The sequence below is a fragment of the Lutra lutra genome, chromosome 4 (assembly GCF_902655055.1).
Source record: "Lutra lutra chromosome 4, mLutLut1.2, whole genome shotgun sequence".
Taxonomy (NCBI): domain Eukaryota; kingdom Metazoa; phylum Chordata; class Mammalia; order Carnivora; family Mustelidae; genus Lutra; species Lutra lutra.
Window position 1 is genome coordinate 103,272,126 of NC_062281.1, and position 16,575 is coordinate 103,288,700.

The following is a 16,575-nucleotide window of genomic DNA, read 5'->3' on the forward strand; positions in this document are numbered from 1 at the left end:
GTCTGGAACCCAGCCTGCAAATCTCCCTGAGGTATGCCTGTATTTATAAAGGATATATTTTTTAAAAGATTTTATTTATTTATTTGACAGACAGAGATCACTAGTAGGTAGAGAGGCAGGCAGAGGGGGTGGGGGGAAGCAGGCTCCCTGCCAAACAGAAAGCCCAATGCAGGGCTCAATCCTGGGGCCCTGAGATCATGACCTGAGCCAAAGGCAGAAACTTAACCCACTGAGCCACCCAGGCGACCCTACAAAGGGTAATTTAATGAAATGTGGAAGGACTTACGTTAAAGTATTTTAGGAACATGAAGTTATACATATATGATCTCAACTCAAAAATGCCCTCTTAGAAAAGAGCTGAAAGGAATATATACATATGTATTTAAGATATATAAAGGGGCACCTGGGTGGCTTAGTCAGAAGGCTCTTGATTTCAGCTCAGGTCATGATCTCAGGGTCATGAGACTGAGCCTGTCAGGCTCTACACCAGGCATGGAGCCTGCTTAAGATTCTCTCCCTTTCCCACTCTGACAGGATCCCCACCCCTGCCCCCACACATGTGCTCTTTCTCTAAAGAAAAAATATATAAATAAAAATAAAATAAAATATGTAAACATATCACTGACATGCCAATGATCAGCACATAGTTGTTGAAACTGGTAGACTGTGAGCGGGCTTTTTTCTTCTTCCCATTTTTCTATAGTTTCCAAATTCCTCTAAATGAAAGTTATTTTCTTTTCAGACAGAAAAAACTATTATGGCCTTACTGTTGTAAAATTATTTGCTCTCAGTAAATGTTTAAAAGAGCAATTCTTAAGAAACTAAAAAACCAGAAACAAGTCATTTTTTTTAAGAAGAGGGAGAAGTTGCTAAGGAACTCTTCAAAATTGGTCCTATTCTGAGGGCTAGGCCTCAGCACACACTGAGAATGTTACAAAGCATGAGAACATGTTATATGGAAAAGTCACATTCCTTGGGCAGACAAGGCCTGGGGTTGGGGTGGGGAGCCCAGGGCCCTGAGCCACCTTCCGATCCAGGACAGCTAGCGTGAGACAATCTCTGGCTAGGCATTCTGCTCTCATGTGCGGCTTTAGCATCTGGAAATGGCTAGAACGAATTCATAAATGAGGCCTTCTGGAGCAGGCCGGAGCCCCGGTTCTGGCCAGGCACAAGCCTGGTGGCTGGCGGCCCTCAGGAGGCAAGGGCAGCAGGAGAGCTTCTGCCCAGAGGTGCCTGGTGAGTCTGCCAGGGAGAGACGGGGCTGGGGCCCAGCAAGCTGACGGGAGGGGAGGAAGCCAGCCTCCTGCTCCCTCACTGGGCCCTCAGTTACTCCCCCTCCTGTCCCAGGGCTGGGTGCTTCTGAAGCGCCAGCCCTTCTAGCTCCCACTCAGCTGCTGTAGACTTCTCTGTCACCAACCCGAGACCCTGCGCGGCACAGGTCACATTCCACTTTCCCCCTTACTTGGGCAGCACATTCCAGCAACCTCTGTGCCCACGCGAGGAGGTAACCCGGAGACTGCACGTGAAATGTAGACTGGAGCCAAGTCGTTTAAGCCTGGATCCCAAAGACAGAGGCCTGCTCCCACCCGTTAAGATCATGTGCCGGAGAGCCTGCAGATGGCCACGCCACACCTTCCCCCTGAGGAATCAGCACCCCTGAGGGTAGGACCTGGAAATGGCATTTTAAACAAGTCCCCCATTAGAGCCTCCTGTCCCAAGTTTGAGAACCACTGGCCTCAAGTCTGCTTGTGAGTGTGGATTCCCACATTGACCCCGTGGTCCCGAGAGGCTGGAAGTAAGGACGTAGGAGACGGAGGGGATACCAGTCCTCTAACTGGTATGACAGGAATGTGCCCCAGACCTGGAGCCAAGTGCCCACTTCAGAGGGGGCAGGCTGGACGAGGGCCTGGGGCAGCAGCTGTGTCCCGGTAGGCCTCGCCTGCCACCCAGCTTCCTTAGTCCGTTTCCATGGGCACACACACACACAGCAGCCAAGCACAGTCGCTCCCCTTGGGACCTGCCATCTCTGGATCCGTGATGCTCCTGGATCTTCCCTCCGCCACCACGCCCAGGGCTCTCCCTCTCTGAACAGAGATCCCACCTGCCTCATTACTTAAATAATTTTTATTTCTCATGCACTAGGAAAGATGGGATTGTATGAAACACTGCATTTCACAGCAAAGGCCTCGGTCCAAAACACAATGCAGAGGGCCAGGTGGATTCAGATCTGGTCAAAAACTCTGGGGACCGTCGTGGGACTCCCACCCCCAGGGCTGGTGACAAATGCAGGGCCCTCCAGCTGCAGTGGCCCCAGACACAACACAGGGCAGCTGCCCCCTCCCACAGAGGCACAGGAAGCTGACACCAGAGGAGCATGTGGACCAGTGAAAGGACAGAGGAGACTGCTAGGCAGTGACATGGGGGAGGTGGTGGTCCAGCGCCTCCGAGGCCCGAGTCCGGGCTGCCAGGGGTGTGACTGAGCTCTCCGCCCAGCCAGGCTCGTTAGAGCTGCCTGAGCGCCACAGATGCCCTGGCAGATCTGCTTGGGCCCCACCCACCTGGCTCTTCAGCCACACACATGAGACAACATCTGCCCAGGTGGGACCCCAAAGTCTGGAGGGGCCAGCCCCCCTCAACCATCCCAAGCCCCTGTAGACACCGAGACGCCCACAGGACAGCCAGGTTTCAGAAGTTCCCGGGACAGGGCCACGGGCAGGGCAGCCAGCAAACCTGGGCCATCAAGTCCCATCCGAGTCAAAACAAGGGCAAAGCAGACTGTGGGCCCCACCTTCCCGGAGGTGGCACAGGGACACACACAAGTTGAAGACATGCAGGACAGAACAAAAAAGAACAGACACATGCAGACACAACGGGGGGAGGGAGGGGAAGAGAAAACGTGGTTGAGGTGCTGAGAGGCGGGGGACACAGCGGGCTGGGCTCACTGAGGCCCCGGGCTTGTCGTGACCCCGCTCTCCTCGGGGATGGTCTCCAGCATCTCACTCTGGACTGCCTGTGTGATGAGCGCCAACTCCTGGCACAGAGTCTCATAGCGGTAGCCCACTCGGATGTCCGGCACGTTGGTGCGGCGGATATCATTGCCCTCGGGGCCCTCCTTGGTATAGTTGGGTCCCAGCCAGTGGCTCTTCACCTGCAGTGGGCAGGGCTGTCAGGCAGGGCCACAGCCCCGAACCACCCCAGGGCCAGCCCCCCTGGGACCTTCCCAAGCGCACAGGGGAGGAAAGGGCGGGCACCAGGCTCCAGGTGGGGGGGGGTAGTACCTTGTGGGAGAAGCCGCTCATGAGCACGCTGTTACGGGCCAGCTCACACATGTCGCAGGAGCTGAGCTTCCACACCTGGGTGGCAATGCTATACTCCTCCATCAGTGGTTCCTGCACAGGCCAAGTGCCCTCAGGAGGGTGCAGGAGGGCCTGCCACCCAGTCCCAGCCCACCTGTCCTTGCACCACCCCCTTCTGGGCGGGATCCGCCACAAGATGTGCCACACTCCACCAGCGGGGGGCAGCACCAGCCTCGAGACCCAGGGGCCCACGTGCCATTAGCATCCCAGGACCACCTCACAGGCTCTGACCTTGGTGAAGTGGAACTGCAGGGGATCATCGGTGGACAGTGAGACCATGAGACCACGGGACAGGTACTCGGGTAGCGGGTTCCGGTGGTAGCTGAGGAAAAGACTGTTGTTGCTGAGTGGAGACATGGCGATGCCAATCTGGGCCAGGTAATACAGGTACTGCAGCACTGGGGCCTGGGTGGGCAACAGTGGGGGAGGGCCCGTCAGGCGGCCTCTGGTGGGCAGGACACCTGGTTCTGGAGGGTACAGACTGCAGGAGGAGGGGGTGGGGAGCCTGAGCTGGGCCTGACGTGTAGAGGGTCATTTACAGCCAAGATCCAAACGAGGCCCACGGTTTAGAGGCTGGGGTGTGCAGGGGGCCAAACTGGGGGTTTGGTGAGGAGGAAGATCAGTTGTTCAAGAGGCCTGAAGAGTTGAAAAGAAGGTGAGTGACCGGGAGGGGAAGCTGGGGGTGCAGACCCTGACCTTGCGCAGAAGCAGCCCATGAGAAATGTTCTCGGCCAGCATGAAGGCCGACACCAGGTGGTGGATGGGCCCGGCTTCCCCACAGTGTGGCCTCAGCACAAACGTGTGAAAGCCCCTCTGCCTGGGGGTTAGAGAGAGCGTGTTAGCGCCCAAGCCCTGGCTCCCAAGCCCCAACCCGGTGACCCTGTGGACCTGGGACAAAGGGCCAGGGGCAGATTCTTGGCTGTGAGGGCTGAGCCCGCAAAGAACTCGCTGGGTCCAGCAGAGGGGGCATGGGTGGGTCAGGGCTCTGGTGGCCCCAGGGCAGAGGGAGCAGACGCCGCGCTGGCAGGATGGGCACCTGCGCAGGTGGTTCAGTGTGGCCATGTTGGCAAAGGTGTAGTACAGGTAGTAGGCGTAGGGTGGGTTGTCCTCCTCCACCCACGCTTCGGGGAGAGGGCTCTCCAAGTTGAAGACGTGATTCTCGGGCTTAGACTCATCATCCACGCTGTCAAAGCCATCCACCTGGACGGGAGCCCAGGGTCAGGCCCAGAACTGCAGCTCCCCCAACCGAGGCAGGCCCCCTTCCTCTCCCCTGACCCTTGCGGCCCCCTCACGTGCTCCAAGAACAGGTGCAGCTCCGGGTGGCTGGCAGGGTGCACGGTGGCCTCAAAGAGCGGCAGGAAGATGTTCTCCAGCATCTCCTGGAAGTTGGCCAGCTGGCCCTTGGTACGATACACATCGCTGCAGGCAAGACAGACGCACATAGGATGTGCGGGTCACTCAGCGTGGTAGCCTGGCCTGCACTCACAGAAGCGCTTCTGCACAACGCCAGGTGGGCCAGGCTGGGCGGACCATGAGCGGAACCAGGGGGCTCCCCTTCCACTCTGATGTGGCTTGGCAAGGAGGCCCTGCCATCCCAGGCGGGCAGGAGGCAGGTGCCATCCCCTTGAACTCTGCCTCCGCACGCTCCCTCCGGCCCCAAGGGACACTCACAAGAGGCGGGGCACTTGCACGAGCCAGCGCACGTTGGGAGAGTGGACTCGGTGCTTCACAGCCCAGCACGCCAGCTTGTCCCACTCATCCCTTGAGCGCCCATAGATGGAGAGCCGCAGCTCCGCGTTCTGGTATTTGCTCTCCTCCAGATCTGACATCACCTCCTGAAAGACATGCGGGGGATAAGGAAAAACCGTCCCCCTTATCCACTCATGACACCAGGCTCCCGTGAAGTCAGGGGAAGGGCTGCCCAAGGCTCATGCTGCCCCTGCCCATGGGCCTGGGCGGTCCCTCCTCCTCACCTTGATAATGTGGGCAAAGTACTTTCCAGAAACCCTGTTGTCGGTCTTGATGAAGATCTCTCGGAGGACAGACTCCCCAATGGGGTTGTATTTGGCATTGAACTTGTCAAATCGATGGAAGGTGTTCCTGTCCTGGGGAAGAGGGGCAGGCCCAGGTCACCCGTGCTCCCTGGCCACACTCTGACCCAGCCCCTCAGCCCTGGGCCACCAGGACGGACCGCGTGCATGTCCAGCGTGTCCACACTCAGGTCATATGCAGTGAGATTCATGCTCTCAAAGACCTCCCGCAGCGTCTGCTCGCGGCCCTGCTCCACATGCACGATCTCCTCCAGGTGTCGCTTCATTGCACGCTTGATAAAACGCAGCAGGTGCTTCTGGTTCATGCAGGACGAGGCATGGATGTGTGTGTCCACCTGGGGTGCAACGGCAGGGGGATGGCCACTGGGTTCCCTGGAGGCCAGTCCACCAAGGGAGGCCGGGCAGGGGTGCAGGGCCGGGCCTGGTGGGGAGGCCCCACCTTGCGGATGTTGTAGAAATCCCGGTGTGGCACCTTCTTCTGGGCGGCCAGCTCCTTCATCTCGTTGAGCAGCACATGCATCTGGAACTTGGAGCTCAGGTATTGGAGCCGGCGATAGCAGAAGGACTTTCTGGGAGGGACAGAACGCAGCTGAGGCTCTGGACCACATGTGGCAGGGGAGACGGTGGGGAGAGCACTGAGGCTGTGCACGGGGCAACGGATGGGGGGAAAGTCTGGGTTGGTAACTGTGAAAGGGTGCGAGGGGACGGCAGGTGTGTGCAGCAGGGCTGGGGCGGGACGGTCCAGGTTGGAAGGAAGCAGAGAGTCTGGGCCTGGCAGGAACTCACATGGGGCCGTTGATGATCAGAGCCATGAGCACATTGACGTCTGCCACAAATTCCTGCAGGTCAGGGTAGGGCAGCTCCACCTCTAGGCAGCTGGCAGGTGTGGAGAGCTCGGGTGAGGGAGCAAGTTGTGCCCTGTGGGCCCTCCCCAGCCAGTGCAGCCCACACACAGCTCCCCCCCAGCACTCCCCACACCCGCTTACTGCTCATCAGGTTCCCTGCGGGTGTAGACATGCACCACGCCCTGCACCATGCGCAGACCCAAGCCCAGGTCCCCAGGCATGGTGCTTGGCTCACAGTACTCATAGGGATGCTGCTCCAGCGCGGGGGGGTGCACCGGGGCATCTGCGGGGCAGGGAGGGCAGAGTCAGGGCTCTTCCGGACCATCTGCTACCCCGCACAGAGGCCCCGTAGAGGGGGGAGAGCTCCTGCCCCTGCCTCCACCCACCGGGAACCAAGAGGCTGGCATGAGCCTGGTGGGAGGGCAGGGGGTGAGAAGCAGGCGGGGTGTAGTTTCTCAGGGAGTTGGGGACATAGGGGTGCTTGGAGCAGGGCAGGGAGGGGGGCTCCCACCAGCAGACACAGGGGTGTCGGGGCCCTGCTCGTAGGTCCGTGTCTCCAGAGGCTTCTCAGCCAGCTGCTGCAGGTACCGGCGGGTGGTGGGGCAGAAACTCTGCAGCGAGAGGGCCATGTACTTCTCCCGGATGAAGAGTGCCCGCACCACGCTCTTGGCCGCGTCCAGCAGGTCTGTGAATGGCACCTAGAGACAAGGACCCGGGGTCACTCTCCCTGCTCTCAGACCCAGACCAGGCTCACCCTTGCCTCCTCCCCGAAGCCTTGACCCTGGAAAGAGTGCATCCGCTAGCTCCCAGCCACAGACCCCTTGCCCCTCCTGCTTTTGGGAAGAGAAATGCCCTCTCTGAGCCGCACCCAGCTCCGAGGCTGGGGGAGCCCACTGGGACACATGGGGATGACAGGGGTAGAGAGACCCAAGGCTCTGCCCACACTGACCCCACACTTCTCCTCGCCGGAGATGGTGACCCGCTGAAATTCCCGCTCTAGCACCACATCTCGCTCTCGCAGGCCCCGGTCACCTTGCCCCTCACCCTGCTCCTTGTAGAGCCTAAAGGGTGAGCACAAAGAAGGGGGGCTAGAGCCCGCAGCAGGACAGGCCCCAGCCCCACATCCCCACATCCCTCCGCGCCCCTCCACCCTCCTCACTGGAGGTCTGAAGCACTGTCTGTCTTCAGGAAATCTTGCTTGGCCCGAAGCAGGATGTCTGGCTCCAGCCTAAAAGGGAGAGGCACAAGAGGTCAGGCCAATGACAAGGGATGCCCCGGCTCTCAGGTCCCTGCCCTGTGCTGGCTGCTGTGCACGTGTTGTTCCTCAAGGCCCCCACGTTATAGACGAGAAAGCACACCCCGAAGCTGAGTGACATGTTCTAGGCCACACAGGTGGGTACCACACAGAACCAGGACCCAGCAGCCGTACTCCAAAGCCTGTGCTTCAGACCACTGCTCTATGCTCCCTCCCTAGTGGGTCCCTGAGGGAGGACGGAGTGGTTAAGGGACAGAGACGGGGCTCTGAAGGTGTCCCAGTGGAGACAGAGGGACACTGGGCAGACTGCCCTGTGCCCCCTCCATGCCATGGCTGCCTGCCGGACTGTAGGGCTGTGGCTTACTTGACATCCTGGCTGATCTGCCTCTCCAGGCGCTGCCTCCGCTCCTCCAGCTGCTCAATGGGGCTCTCCTCCGGAAACTCGTATGGGGCGCTGCGGAGCTCACTCTCAGCCAGGGAGCGGCTGAACAGCTCCTGGTGGGAGGGAAGGCAGGGTCAGTGTGCCAGGCCCTCCCCTGCAGCATCTAGGGCTGGGGTGAGCGCAGCAGGAGCTGGAGGTACCTGGGAGAGGCTAGGGATCAGAGCACAGCCAAGCATGGAGTAAGGGGATGGCTGAGATGGAGGGGTGTGGGGAGCAGAGACAGGACATGGGGACAGCAGTGGAGGGACACAGGGTGCGGTGCCAGGTGATACCTCGGCGATCTCCTTGCATTTGCCATCCATGGACGTGCGCAGGTCAAGTGGGAAGTGCTTGAGGCAGGGGGCAGGGCCTGGCAGGGATCGGGCCGACTGCAGCGGAGGGGCCCCCAGCCCACCCCGAGCCTCTGTGAAGACAGCGATGCCAGGGTCAAAGGGTAGAGGGCAGGGCCTGGGTGCACTAGATGCCCAGGGCCCCCACGCACCCCAGGCCTGTCCCAGAGAGAGGCCAGATCCTGCAAAGTGGGCCGTGCCTCCTCAGAGGCCGAGGAGTGAGCCTGCCTGTGGCTCCCAGAGGACCTCACCTTCACTTCTGGCACGGGGCCCCTCACCCATTCCAGGCTCAGGCGTGGGGGTTCCTGAGGCAGCCTCTAGAGCTAGAGGATTCACTCACTCGGGGAGTAAGAATCCAAATTCTGCACTACGAAGTGCTGCCTCAGTGAGCAGGCGACCTCCTACAGGCAGGCACACACGTACACGCATGCTCACGCGTGCACAAACACACACACACACACACACACACACACACACACACACACACCGTGTGCTCATGAAGGACCCAGTGGCCGAGCCAGCAATCCCTAGTCCACGGCTCCCAGGGCAGGCAGGCCGGCCCTGATCAGACCTGCTTCTGGACCCAATGACCCTCCTCCCGGAAACCCAGGGCCTGTGCCCGACATCCCAGACCTACAGAGCATAGGCAACATACAGCTGCCACTCAGCTCTGACCTGGGCACCAGAACCCAAGGGAAGAGGACAGGAAGTGGAGGGCCTGGCTGGCAGCAGGAACCCTACCTCCTCCCCAGGGGCGTGCCCTCTCCCCCAGGACCCTGGGGCTGCCAAGATGCAGCCTGGCCCCAGCTGGCCCCTCCCACTGCTGGCTGCCCCTCCAAAGGGAGCTGCCACAAACAGTCTGCGCCACTCAGAGGCCCCAGGATCTGGGCCGGAGGCCCCAGGGAGGGCCCGGGGAAGGGAGGATCAGAAGCCAGGGCCTCTCCACATGAAAGGCTGAACTCCTCAGCTGCACCACCAGGACGCAGGCACTAAAGGCCCTGAAGCTGCTAGTCTGGGGGCTGCCTGAGCTCCCAGGCAACTCGGACCTTCCCTGGCCTACCAGCCCACCCTCCCTCCCCCCGAGAAGCTCTCCACACCAAACTTGGCTCTCCCAGCCCGCTCGGAAGGGGACTGCTGTCCAGCACCCTCCTTTCCCCATCTTAGGGATGGATTGGAGGCTCTGCCCAGGTAGCATGCCTTTAAGTCTGTGGGCTCACTTCACGATCCTCCAGAGTTGGGTCCAGAGGCTGGACAAAGGGAAGCAGAGGTACCTGCCCTAGAACCAGGACCCAGCCCCCGCTCTCCCTGGTGCCACCCTGGGTCCTACCTACAGAGTTCGGGCAGCTCCAGCCAGCAGCCCTGGGCCCCTCGCCCGCCCGCCGCTTTGCTGAGTGGAGCAGTAGCCAGTCCCCCAGGACAGCTCAGAGGCCGGCACGGGCTGTACCAAGTGCTGCTGCATGCAGGGGAGACCCTAGGATGACAGAGAGCAGGGGGCTAGGGAGGCCCAGGGGAGCCAGAAATCAAGGGAAGGAGCATCAGAGTTGGGAAATAAAAGCAAGCTCAGAAAGGAACAGCTTTAACCTATACGGTAAAAAGTGCCAGTAAAAAGGCCTGGCCTACAGGGGAGCCCCCGGGGGGCGCAGCAGGGTAGGCTGATACAGGGAGGGCAAGGGCTGAGCCTCCCATCCTCTGGAACAGTGAGCAGGTAGGGTCAGGGCGACCCAGGGGTACGGGGTGGGGGGAGAAGGGGAGGTCAGCAGCCCTCATCTCTGCACATAACAGCCCCAGGCCAGCTTGTTTTGCTCACCAATGTCCCCTGCGTCCCTGTCTGTGGGGTCCCCAGGGACAGACAAAGCCTCTTCCAGGGAGAGAAGCTGGCAGGCAGTGAGGGAAGTGACTCAGTCCAGGTAGGGACCAGGTACTGAGCTTCTCTGCTGCCCATGGGGCCTGATCCATGGCTCCCCAGACATCCAGTCTCCTTTCGAAGCCTATCATTGGGAACAAACTGTCCAGGAGGAAAAGTGTGGGAGATAAAGGACTAGAATCTGGAGGACTTGAGTCTGACTCAGTTACTAGCCTGTCTCTGCCTCCCGGAGGCTTCAAGTCCTCTCTATAAAGGGGCGATAAGCAGAGCCAGCCCCGTCTACACCCACCAACCACCTTAAGGCTCACAGAGATACGGCTCTGCAAGTGTTGTGTAAAACACCATTATCTGCGATTATGAACTCCTGGGACCCTCCAAAACACCTATCACATAGAGTCCAACCTACAGGGAGGCCTACTCAGGCCCAGTGCGGGCCAGCACAACCAAACCGTGGAGGACAGGAAAGAGAATGGAACTTGATGGGAGAAGAGATTGGGGGGAGGGAGGAGGACACTATCTAGTCCTTGGAAGAGGGCAGAGTAGGAAGAGGAAAGAAAGATGGGCACCTGCTCCATACCCAGAGTATAAGACAGAGCCCCAGGTCCTTGCCTACCCAAGAACCCTGACCTTACACAACTCCTCTCTCCCAGCCCCCATCAGGAGAGGCTGCCCACAGACCTCCAGGGCAGCAGGAGCTGAACTGAAGGTCCTAATCTCACCCTCCCGTCTGAGCAGGGTGGCCCAGGATGTCAACAGAAACACTGGGGTGACGAGGACAGGTTCCAGCGGCCAGAACCCTTCCTCCAGGCTGCAGGTCTCCGCACAGGGTTCACTAGAGGTGAGAGGCTCCATGCTCCCTGAGCCCAGGCCTAGAAGACCCAGCTTCCTGCCTGCTGGTCCCTTCCCCAGAGCCTGTGCACTGCAACACACACACACACACACACACACACACACACACACACACACGTAGTCCACCAAAAGCCAGAGGGAACTGCTCCCACCAACCAAGATCTTGCCTCCTCATCTACCCTCTGACCAGGAGTCCCTCACTCCCTGCCAGGACTGCCTCAGTCAAGAGGCAGAGACATGCCCAAGGCTTCAACCCCTAAGTCTCAGATGCTCCCACTGAGTGACCACCCAAAGATTATAGATCTAGCCCCAGGGGACACACTCTCTGGAGGGCCCAGACCTAGGTACGGAAAACACAGACCCTCAGAACAGCCCTGACCTCTGGGCAGGATTTTCAATGGCATAAGAAAATACAAGAGATGGATGGGCAGGCTATAGGTACAGATAGCTGCTGGGGGGTCGGGGGGGAGATGCTGGCTTGACCTGGTCACCAAAATGGGAGGTGGAGATGTCCTTCCTTAGCCACAAAGCCTGGGGGCAGCAGACAATAGGTAGATATCCCTCAGCTAGCAGACTCAGGCAGACTCAGGGGATGGACACAGCCACACCACGCTGCCTGCTCCAAATGGTGCAGAGATGCCTCCCAAAGCGGGAGCCAAACCAAAGGGTGCAGGAGCACACAAGCAGGCAGTGACCCAGCCCGAGCCCCCGAAACAGGCCTGGCCCAAGGACACCCCGTACTTCTGAGGAAGTCCACAGAAAAACCAGGAATGGGCCAACAGCAAATGATGGATATGGCTGAGCCCCCAGCCCTCAGGATGCCCAGTAGCAACGAGTGTGCCCTAATATAAGAGCCCCCTCCCCAGGAAGGGGATTCCAGATCTAGGGTCCTAGAAAGAAGAACTAAGCACTAAGCCCGAGCCTGCCCGGTAAAGACACAGCCGCCAGCAGTGTGGCCAGCCCACAAAGCAGCCAGTCCCACACATCTCCCTCTCCATTCACACACGCTCCACATGCAAACGGTCTTAGCACATCCGCACGCTGACACGTGTGCAAACACACCTCTTGCTGCACCCACACCTGCGCCCACTCCTTATTACCGAGGGCAGCACCCCCAACACAGAAGCTGTCACCTTCCACTCCACCTTCCAAGCCAGCTGTCCCTGGGACGGAGGACAAGGAGGGGCATCACCCCAGAGGGGGTGCAGGTGCAGCCCCTCCCACACACACATACAGGACCAGTGGCCTGGGCTAGCGGTGGTCGGGTAGAGCCCGCGCCCTAGGCTAGGAAGCCCACACTCACCTGGTACTGCAGAGGAAGCCTGCAAGCTGACCCGCTTCTTAAAGGGATATTTGGCCTTGGGATTGCCGGGGCCAGATGGGTTGGATGCCATGGCTCCAGCCGCAGAGATGGCGGGGGTTCTCCGAGCCGCTCCAGCTGGGCCCGGCTCTGCCACATCCAACCCCTTCCTCCGCCCCGCCCCCAGCGGGAGTGACTGATGCAGGAAGCAGAAGCCCCGCAGGCGGAAGAGGCCCTGGCCACGATTTCTGATGTTGTCTAGGCAACCTCGGGAAGGGGGGCCTCCATCCCCGCCTCTTATCCCCTCCCTTCCCTCCTCAGACCCTGGAGTGACGCGACTGCTGCTAGCTGGGCCTGGGGGGCGGAGGTGGAGGGTGGAGGTTAGCAAACAAGATGGGGAAGGGCCAGCCCCCAGCACTCCACTGACCCCTTCAGGAGCCCTTGCCCCTTGCCAGGGCTCTGGGGCACAGGAGTCAAAGTCCGGGCTAGCTGGTCCAGCCAGCATAGGAGAAAAAAATAATAATAAACAGAAATCCAGCCCGAGCTCCCCCAAACTCAGAACACACTGTCTCAGAGCAAGCGTTCTCCGTGAAAACCCAACCCCTCTGGGGCACAGTCCCTTTTCCTCTTCTCTATCAGACTCCCAGCCCCAGGGGTAGTCCAGCTCTGGGAGGATGGGGGTAGACCTGAGAATCCCGGCCCAGCAGGGAGGAGCCTGTCTTGGGAAAATTCCACTGGCCGGCAGAAGCTACCTTCTAGGACGGCAGGGAGGCCAGGAGGCAGGGGCTTCTGGTGGCGGGTGGGGGGCGGCGGCTAGGAAAGAGACTCCAACAACTTCAGACTTTTCTGTCTTTTCGCACTCAGGCTCTGCTCTCCCAGACCCGCCCCAGGAGGAGACGGCCACCTTCCCTAGGTCTGCTGGCTGTGCTAAGACCCCCCACCCGCTTGTCACCCTGGCCATGCACTTCTCTGTCCCAGAGACTCTCCCCGCAACAGACGCGCACATACACTCACCTGAGGCCATGCTGCCCGAGCCCGCAGGGGTACCGGGGAGGCTGCCCGCCAGGGTCTGCCCAGCAGAAGGAGGGGAGGAGGGCTGGGACCCAGATCCTGGCCAAGTCCCTCCGAGGACCCCTGCCCCCGGCACGGATATGGAAGAAGGAAGGCAGTCTTTAAAAAATGCCCGGAGGCGGGAGGTGGGCCCGGTAGACCTCGGCCGCTGCACGGACCTTTCGCGAAGACCCGGGAGTCCCGATCCCCAGCTCTCTCCTCAAGAGGCGAGCAGGCCACGTGCTTCCCAGAGAGCAGGACCCGGAACTCGTCTGAGCTTCTCTCCACACTCTCTGGGTGTTCGGGATCGGACTACCGAGGCTGGACTGCGGGGGGAATCACGCAACAGGTGCGACCCCACCAAAGCCTTGCTAGAGCCAAGGAGCTTCTCCGACGCCTGAGGCCCCGCCAGATCCGAGGCCCCGCCCCCGCCGGGCAGGCCCCGCCCCCGCCGCGTTCCGCTTCCCGGCGCCACGTGGGCAGCCGCCACTCTGCAGTTGGCCGGGCCAGGTCTTGGGCAAGTCATGTGCGTCAGCTTCCTCATCCGTGAAATGGGGTGGTGTAATCGCACTCAAGGGAGTTACTGGGAGCATTGTTAAGCACATTGTCGTGGTGCCTGGCATAAAGTCGGTGGCTAGTAAAAGATAACTAGTAGTGTCTCAAGATTAAATCACTTTTAGAAGTCCTACCCCAGCATTCTCACTCTAGGTCGTCCGTTTTCTTCTGACAGGCATAGATAAACAGGGTGTGCCCTACAACTCTGGCTCCCCTTCCCGCATTTACTTCTGTATTTATTGGTTGAAAGCTTAGACTCTGAAGACAGAATGCATGGGTTCAATTCCATACTCCTCCACCTACTTTGTGATTGACGTTGGTAAAGTTACTGGTCTCTGCTCTATTTCACCGGAAAATGACTGTGTGAGACCCTGCTTTGTATGGTGGTGGTTAAGATAAATGAGTTAATGTAAGTCAAGTCCTTAGAACAGTGCCTGGCCTGTAGTTACTATTCGGTTAATGTCTTATCCTGGCTATGTCCTTGGCCTTGGTTCCCTATTGACAACCTCATACGGTAGTGATTCTCCTCGCAGCCTATAAAGAAGTGCAGTTTAGGCTGTTTGGGGGGACTGCAGACACCCCACCCAGCTAGCACCCCACTTCCAAGTGACAGAGAATCCTACCTAAAGGGAACTTGAGGGGGGTGTGCCTAAGACCACTGGAATCTTCAGTGTGTTAGCAGCAATTAGTCTTTTTCCTATTTCTCCACCTTGTGAGAGCCCTTTGTCCCCCACACCCAGCTGTACTAATGCAGTTTGTCCAGCTCCTCCCAGTTCTCACCACCCCCACAGCCAGATTCCTTCCCAAACTCTTGCCTCCTCCACCTCTCCCCAGGCTGGATTCTGGACCCTGAGCCCTATTATCCCTGTATATCTGGTTTCACTTCTATTGATGTCTACCTGCTGCTCCTCACCATGGGCAAGCTCAAAAAACCATGGCCTCCACAGACCTGGGGGTGGGGGAGTTCACCTCACAAAGAAGCAACACAAGAAGGGAAATTCCATGTTTACCCATCAAATTAACAAAGATTAAGGGGGGAAAGTCCTAACGCAGGCAAGGGGGTCGTGAGATGGGACACACACATACTACTGGTGGGCACCACGAGCAACATAATCTGTCTGAAGGCCATTTGGTAATACATAATCAAGCATCTTTAAAGAGTTCATTATTACTTGACCCTGTAACTCCACTTTCAGAAAATGGTTGTGCTGAAAAGAGCTGCCAGAAAAATATGCACAAATTTGTTCATCACTGCAATGTTTATCACATAGAAAAGCTGGAAACATTAAGGTCCAACAACAGGGGGATGTTTCAATTTTGTCAGATGCACACAATGAAATACAACCATTAAAAATTGTTCTTGGAGGGCGCCTGTGTGGCTCAGTGGGTTAAGCCGCTGCCTTCCGCTCAGGTCATGATCTCAGGGTCCTGGGATCGAGTCCCACATCGGGCTCTCTGCTCAGCAAGAAGCCTGCTTCCCTCTCTCTCTCTCTCTCTGCCTGCCTCTCCGTCTACTTGTGATCTCTCTCTCTGTCAAATAAATAAATAAATAAATAATTGTTCTTGGAGAACTTCTTAATGAGGTGGATATTTATAATGTAAGGCGTGGTTTAAAAAAATGAACGTAAAAATCTGTACATACAGTATGGCCCTAAATATGTGACATATATGCATAGAAAACAAACCACCAGAAGGTTTACAAGTGGTTATCTGTAGGCAGTAGAATGGGGAATTATATTTATTTCCTTCTTTATACTCATCTGCATTTAAAAAATTGTCTACAATGCATATCCATTACTTTTATAATCAAGGGCATAGAAAACAACAAATCTGTAATAGCCTCCACACCCCACCCCCACAGACTCTCCTGGATCTTAACCCCAGAATAAATTGGTCTTGGGATCTTTAGGAATTTTGAAGCCATTACGCCCTCAACAATGAGTAACAAAATAAATCTCGAAATTAAAAATCAAGCAGCAGATAACCATATAGAAGGTCATCTATATTCTGACAAAATGCAAATTTTGACATAGTTTTAAGGGGTGGTATCTTGTATTGGGCTAGGTCTCATTAGGATTCCCCCTTGATTCAGACCTACCTACCTAATCAGCCCATAGGTGGCAATCCCTTCCCTCCTCCTCACACAGGCAAACCGGTTCACTAGTCCCTTCATGCTCCTCCCCAGTCCCACTCCAACACACCCTTCACCTGGTAACCCTCCCCTATTTCCAGGCCATTTGGTACGCCATCCCTGCTTGGAAGTGTGTGCTGATTACAGCTAAGCATCGATCTCCCCACCTACACAACACCAGAAAAAATCTCAGCGGGGTTCATGGTCTACGTAGAACAGTTTGGGAAATGAAGGAGTGAGTCATCCCCCTTGGCCTCCAGCTTCTTAATGTTGTCTTTGAGCCTCTGGGATCTTCCCTAGCTCTAAACACAGCTTCCTCCCCTCCTACCCTATTCACCAGATGGTTCCTTTTAAATGGCCCTCCCCGAGCCCTAGGCCCCGACTTAATTCTCTGATGAATGCTTCTCTTAGACTCTGGCCTGCAGCCCACTGTGACATCAGCTTCCCCCCAGGCCAGACCACTCTCTGCGGACACTGGGCTTGGGAGGGAATGCCTGCAGCCTCACACAGGTCCTTGGCCAGAACAGTGCCTCAAAGCATCCCCTATG

General features: G+C 57.9%; 1 protein-coding gene across 2 annotated transcripts; it reads right to left on the reverse strand.

Moving 5' to 3' along the window:
• Positions 1–2,105: 2,105 nt before the first annotated feature.
• On the reverse strand, positions 2,106–13,438 carry AMPD2 (adenosine monophosphate deaminase 2). Of its 2 annotated transcripts, none has more exons than XM_047725761.1 (18): positions 13,306–13,438; positions 8,222–8,352; positions 7,872–8,002; positions 7,412–7,480; positions 7,202–7,313; positions 6,764–6,950; positions 6,394–6,535; positions 6,194–6,283; positions 5,847–5,976; positions 5,548–5,742; positions 5,330–5,461; positions 5,028–5,191; positions 4,649–4,775; positions 4,393–4,556; positions 4,053–4,173; positions 3,588–3,761; positions 3,279–3,389; positions 2,106–3,148 (listed from the first exon to the last, which is right to left on the reverse strand). In XM_047725761.1, the coding sequence occupies exons 1-18, from the start codon at positions 13,313–13,315 to the stop codon at positions 2,939–2,941; spliced, it is 2,400 nt and encodes a 799-aa protein (XP_047581717.1). In that variant the 5' UTR covers positions 13,316–13,438; the 3' UTR covers positions 2,106–2,938. The 2 variants fall into 2 exon arrangements, with proteins under 2 accessions (XP_047581717.1, XP_047581716.1); XM_047725760.1 differs by lacking the exon at positions 13,306–13,438 and adding an exon at positions 12,295–13,272.
• Positions 13,439–16,575: the final 3,137 nt, after the last annotated feature.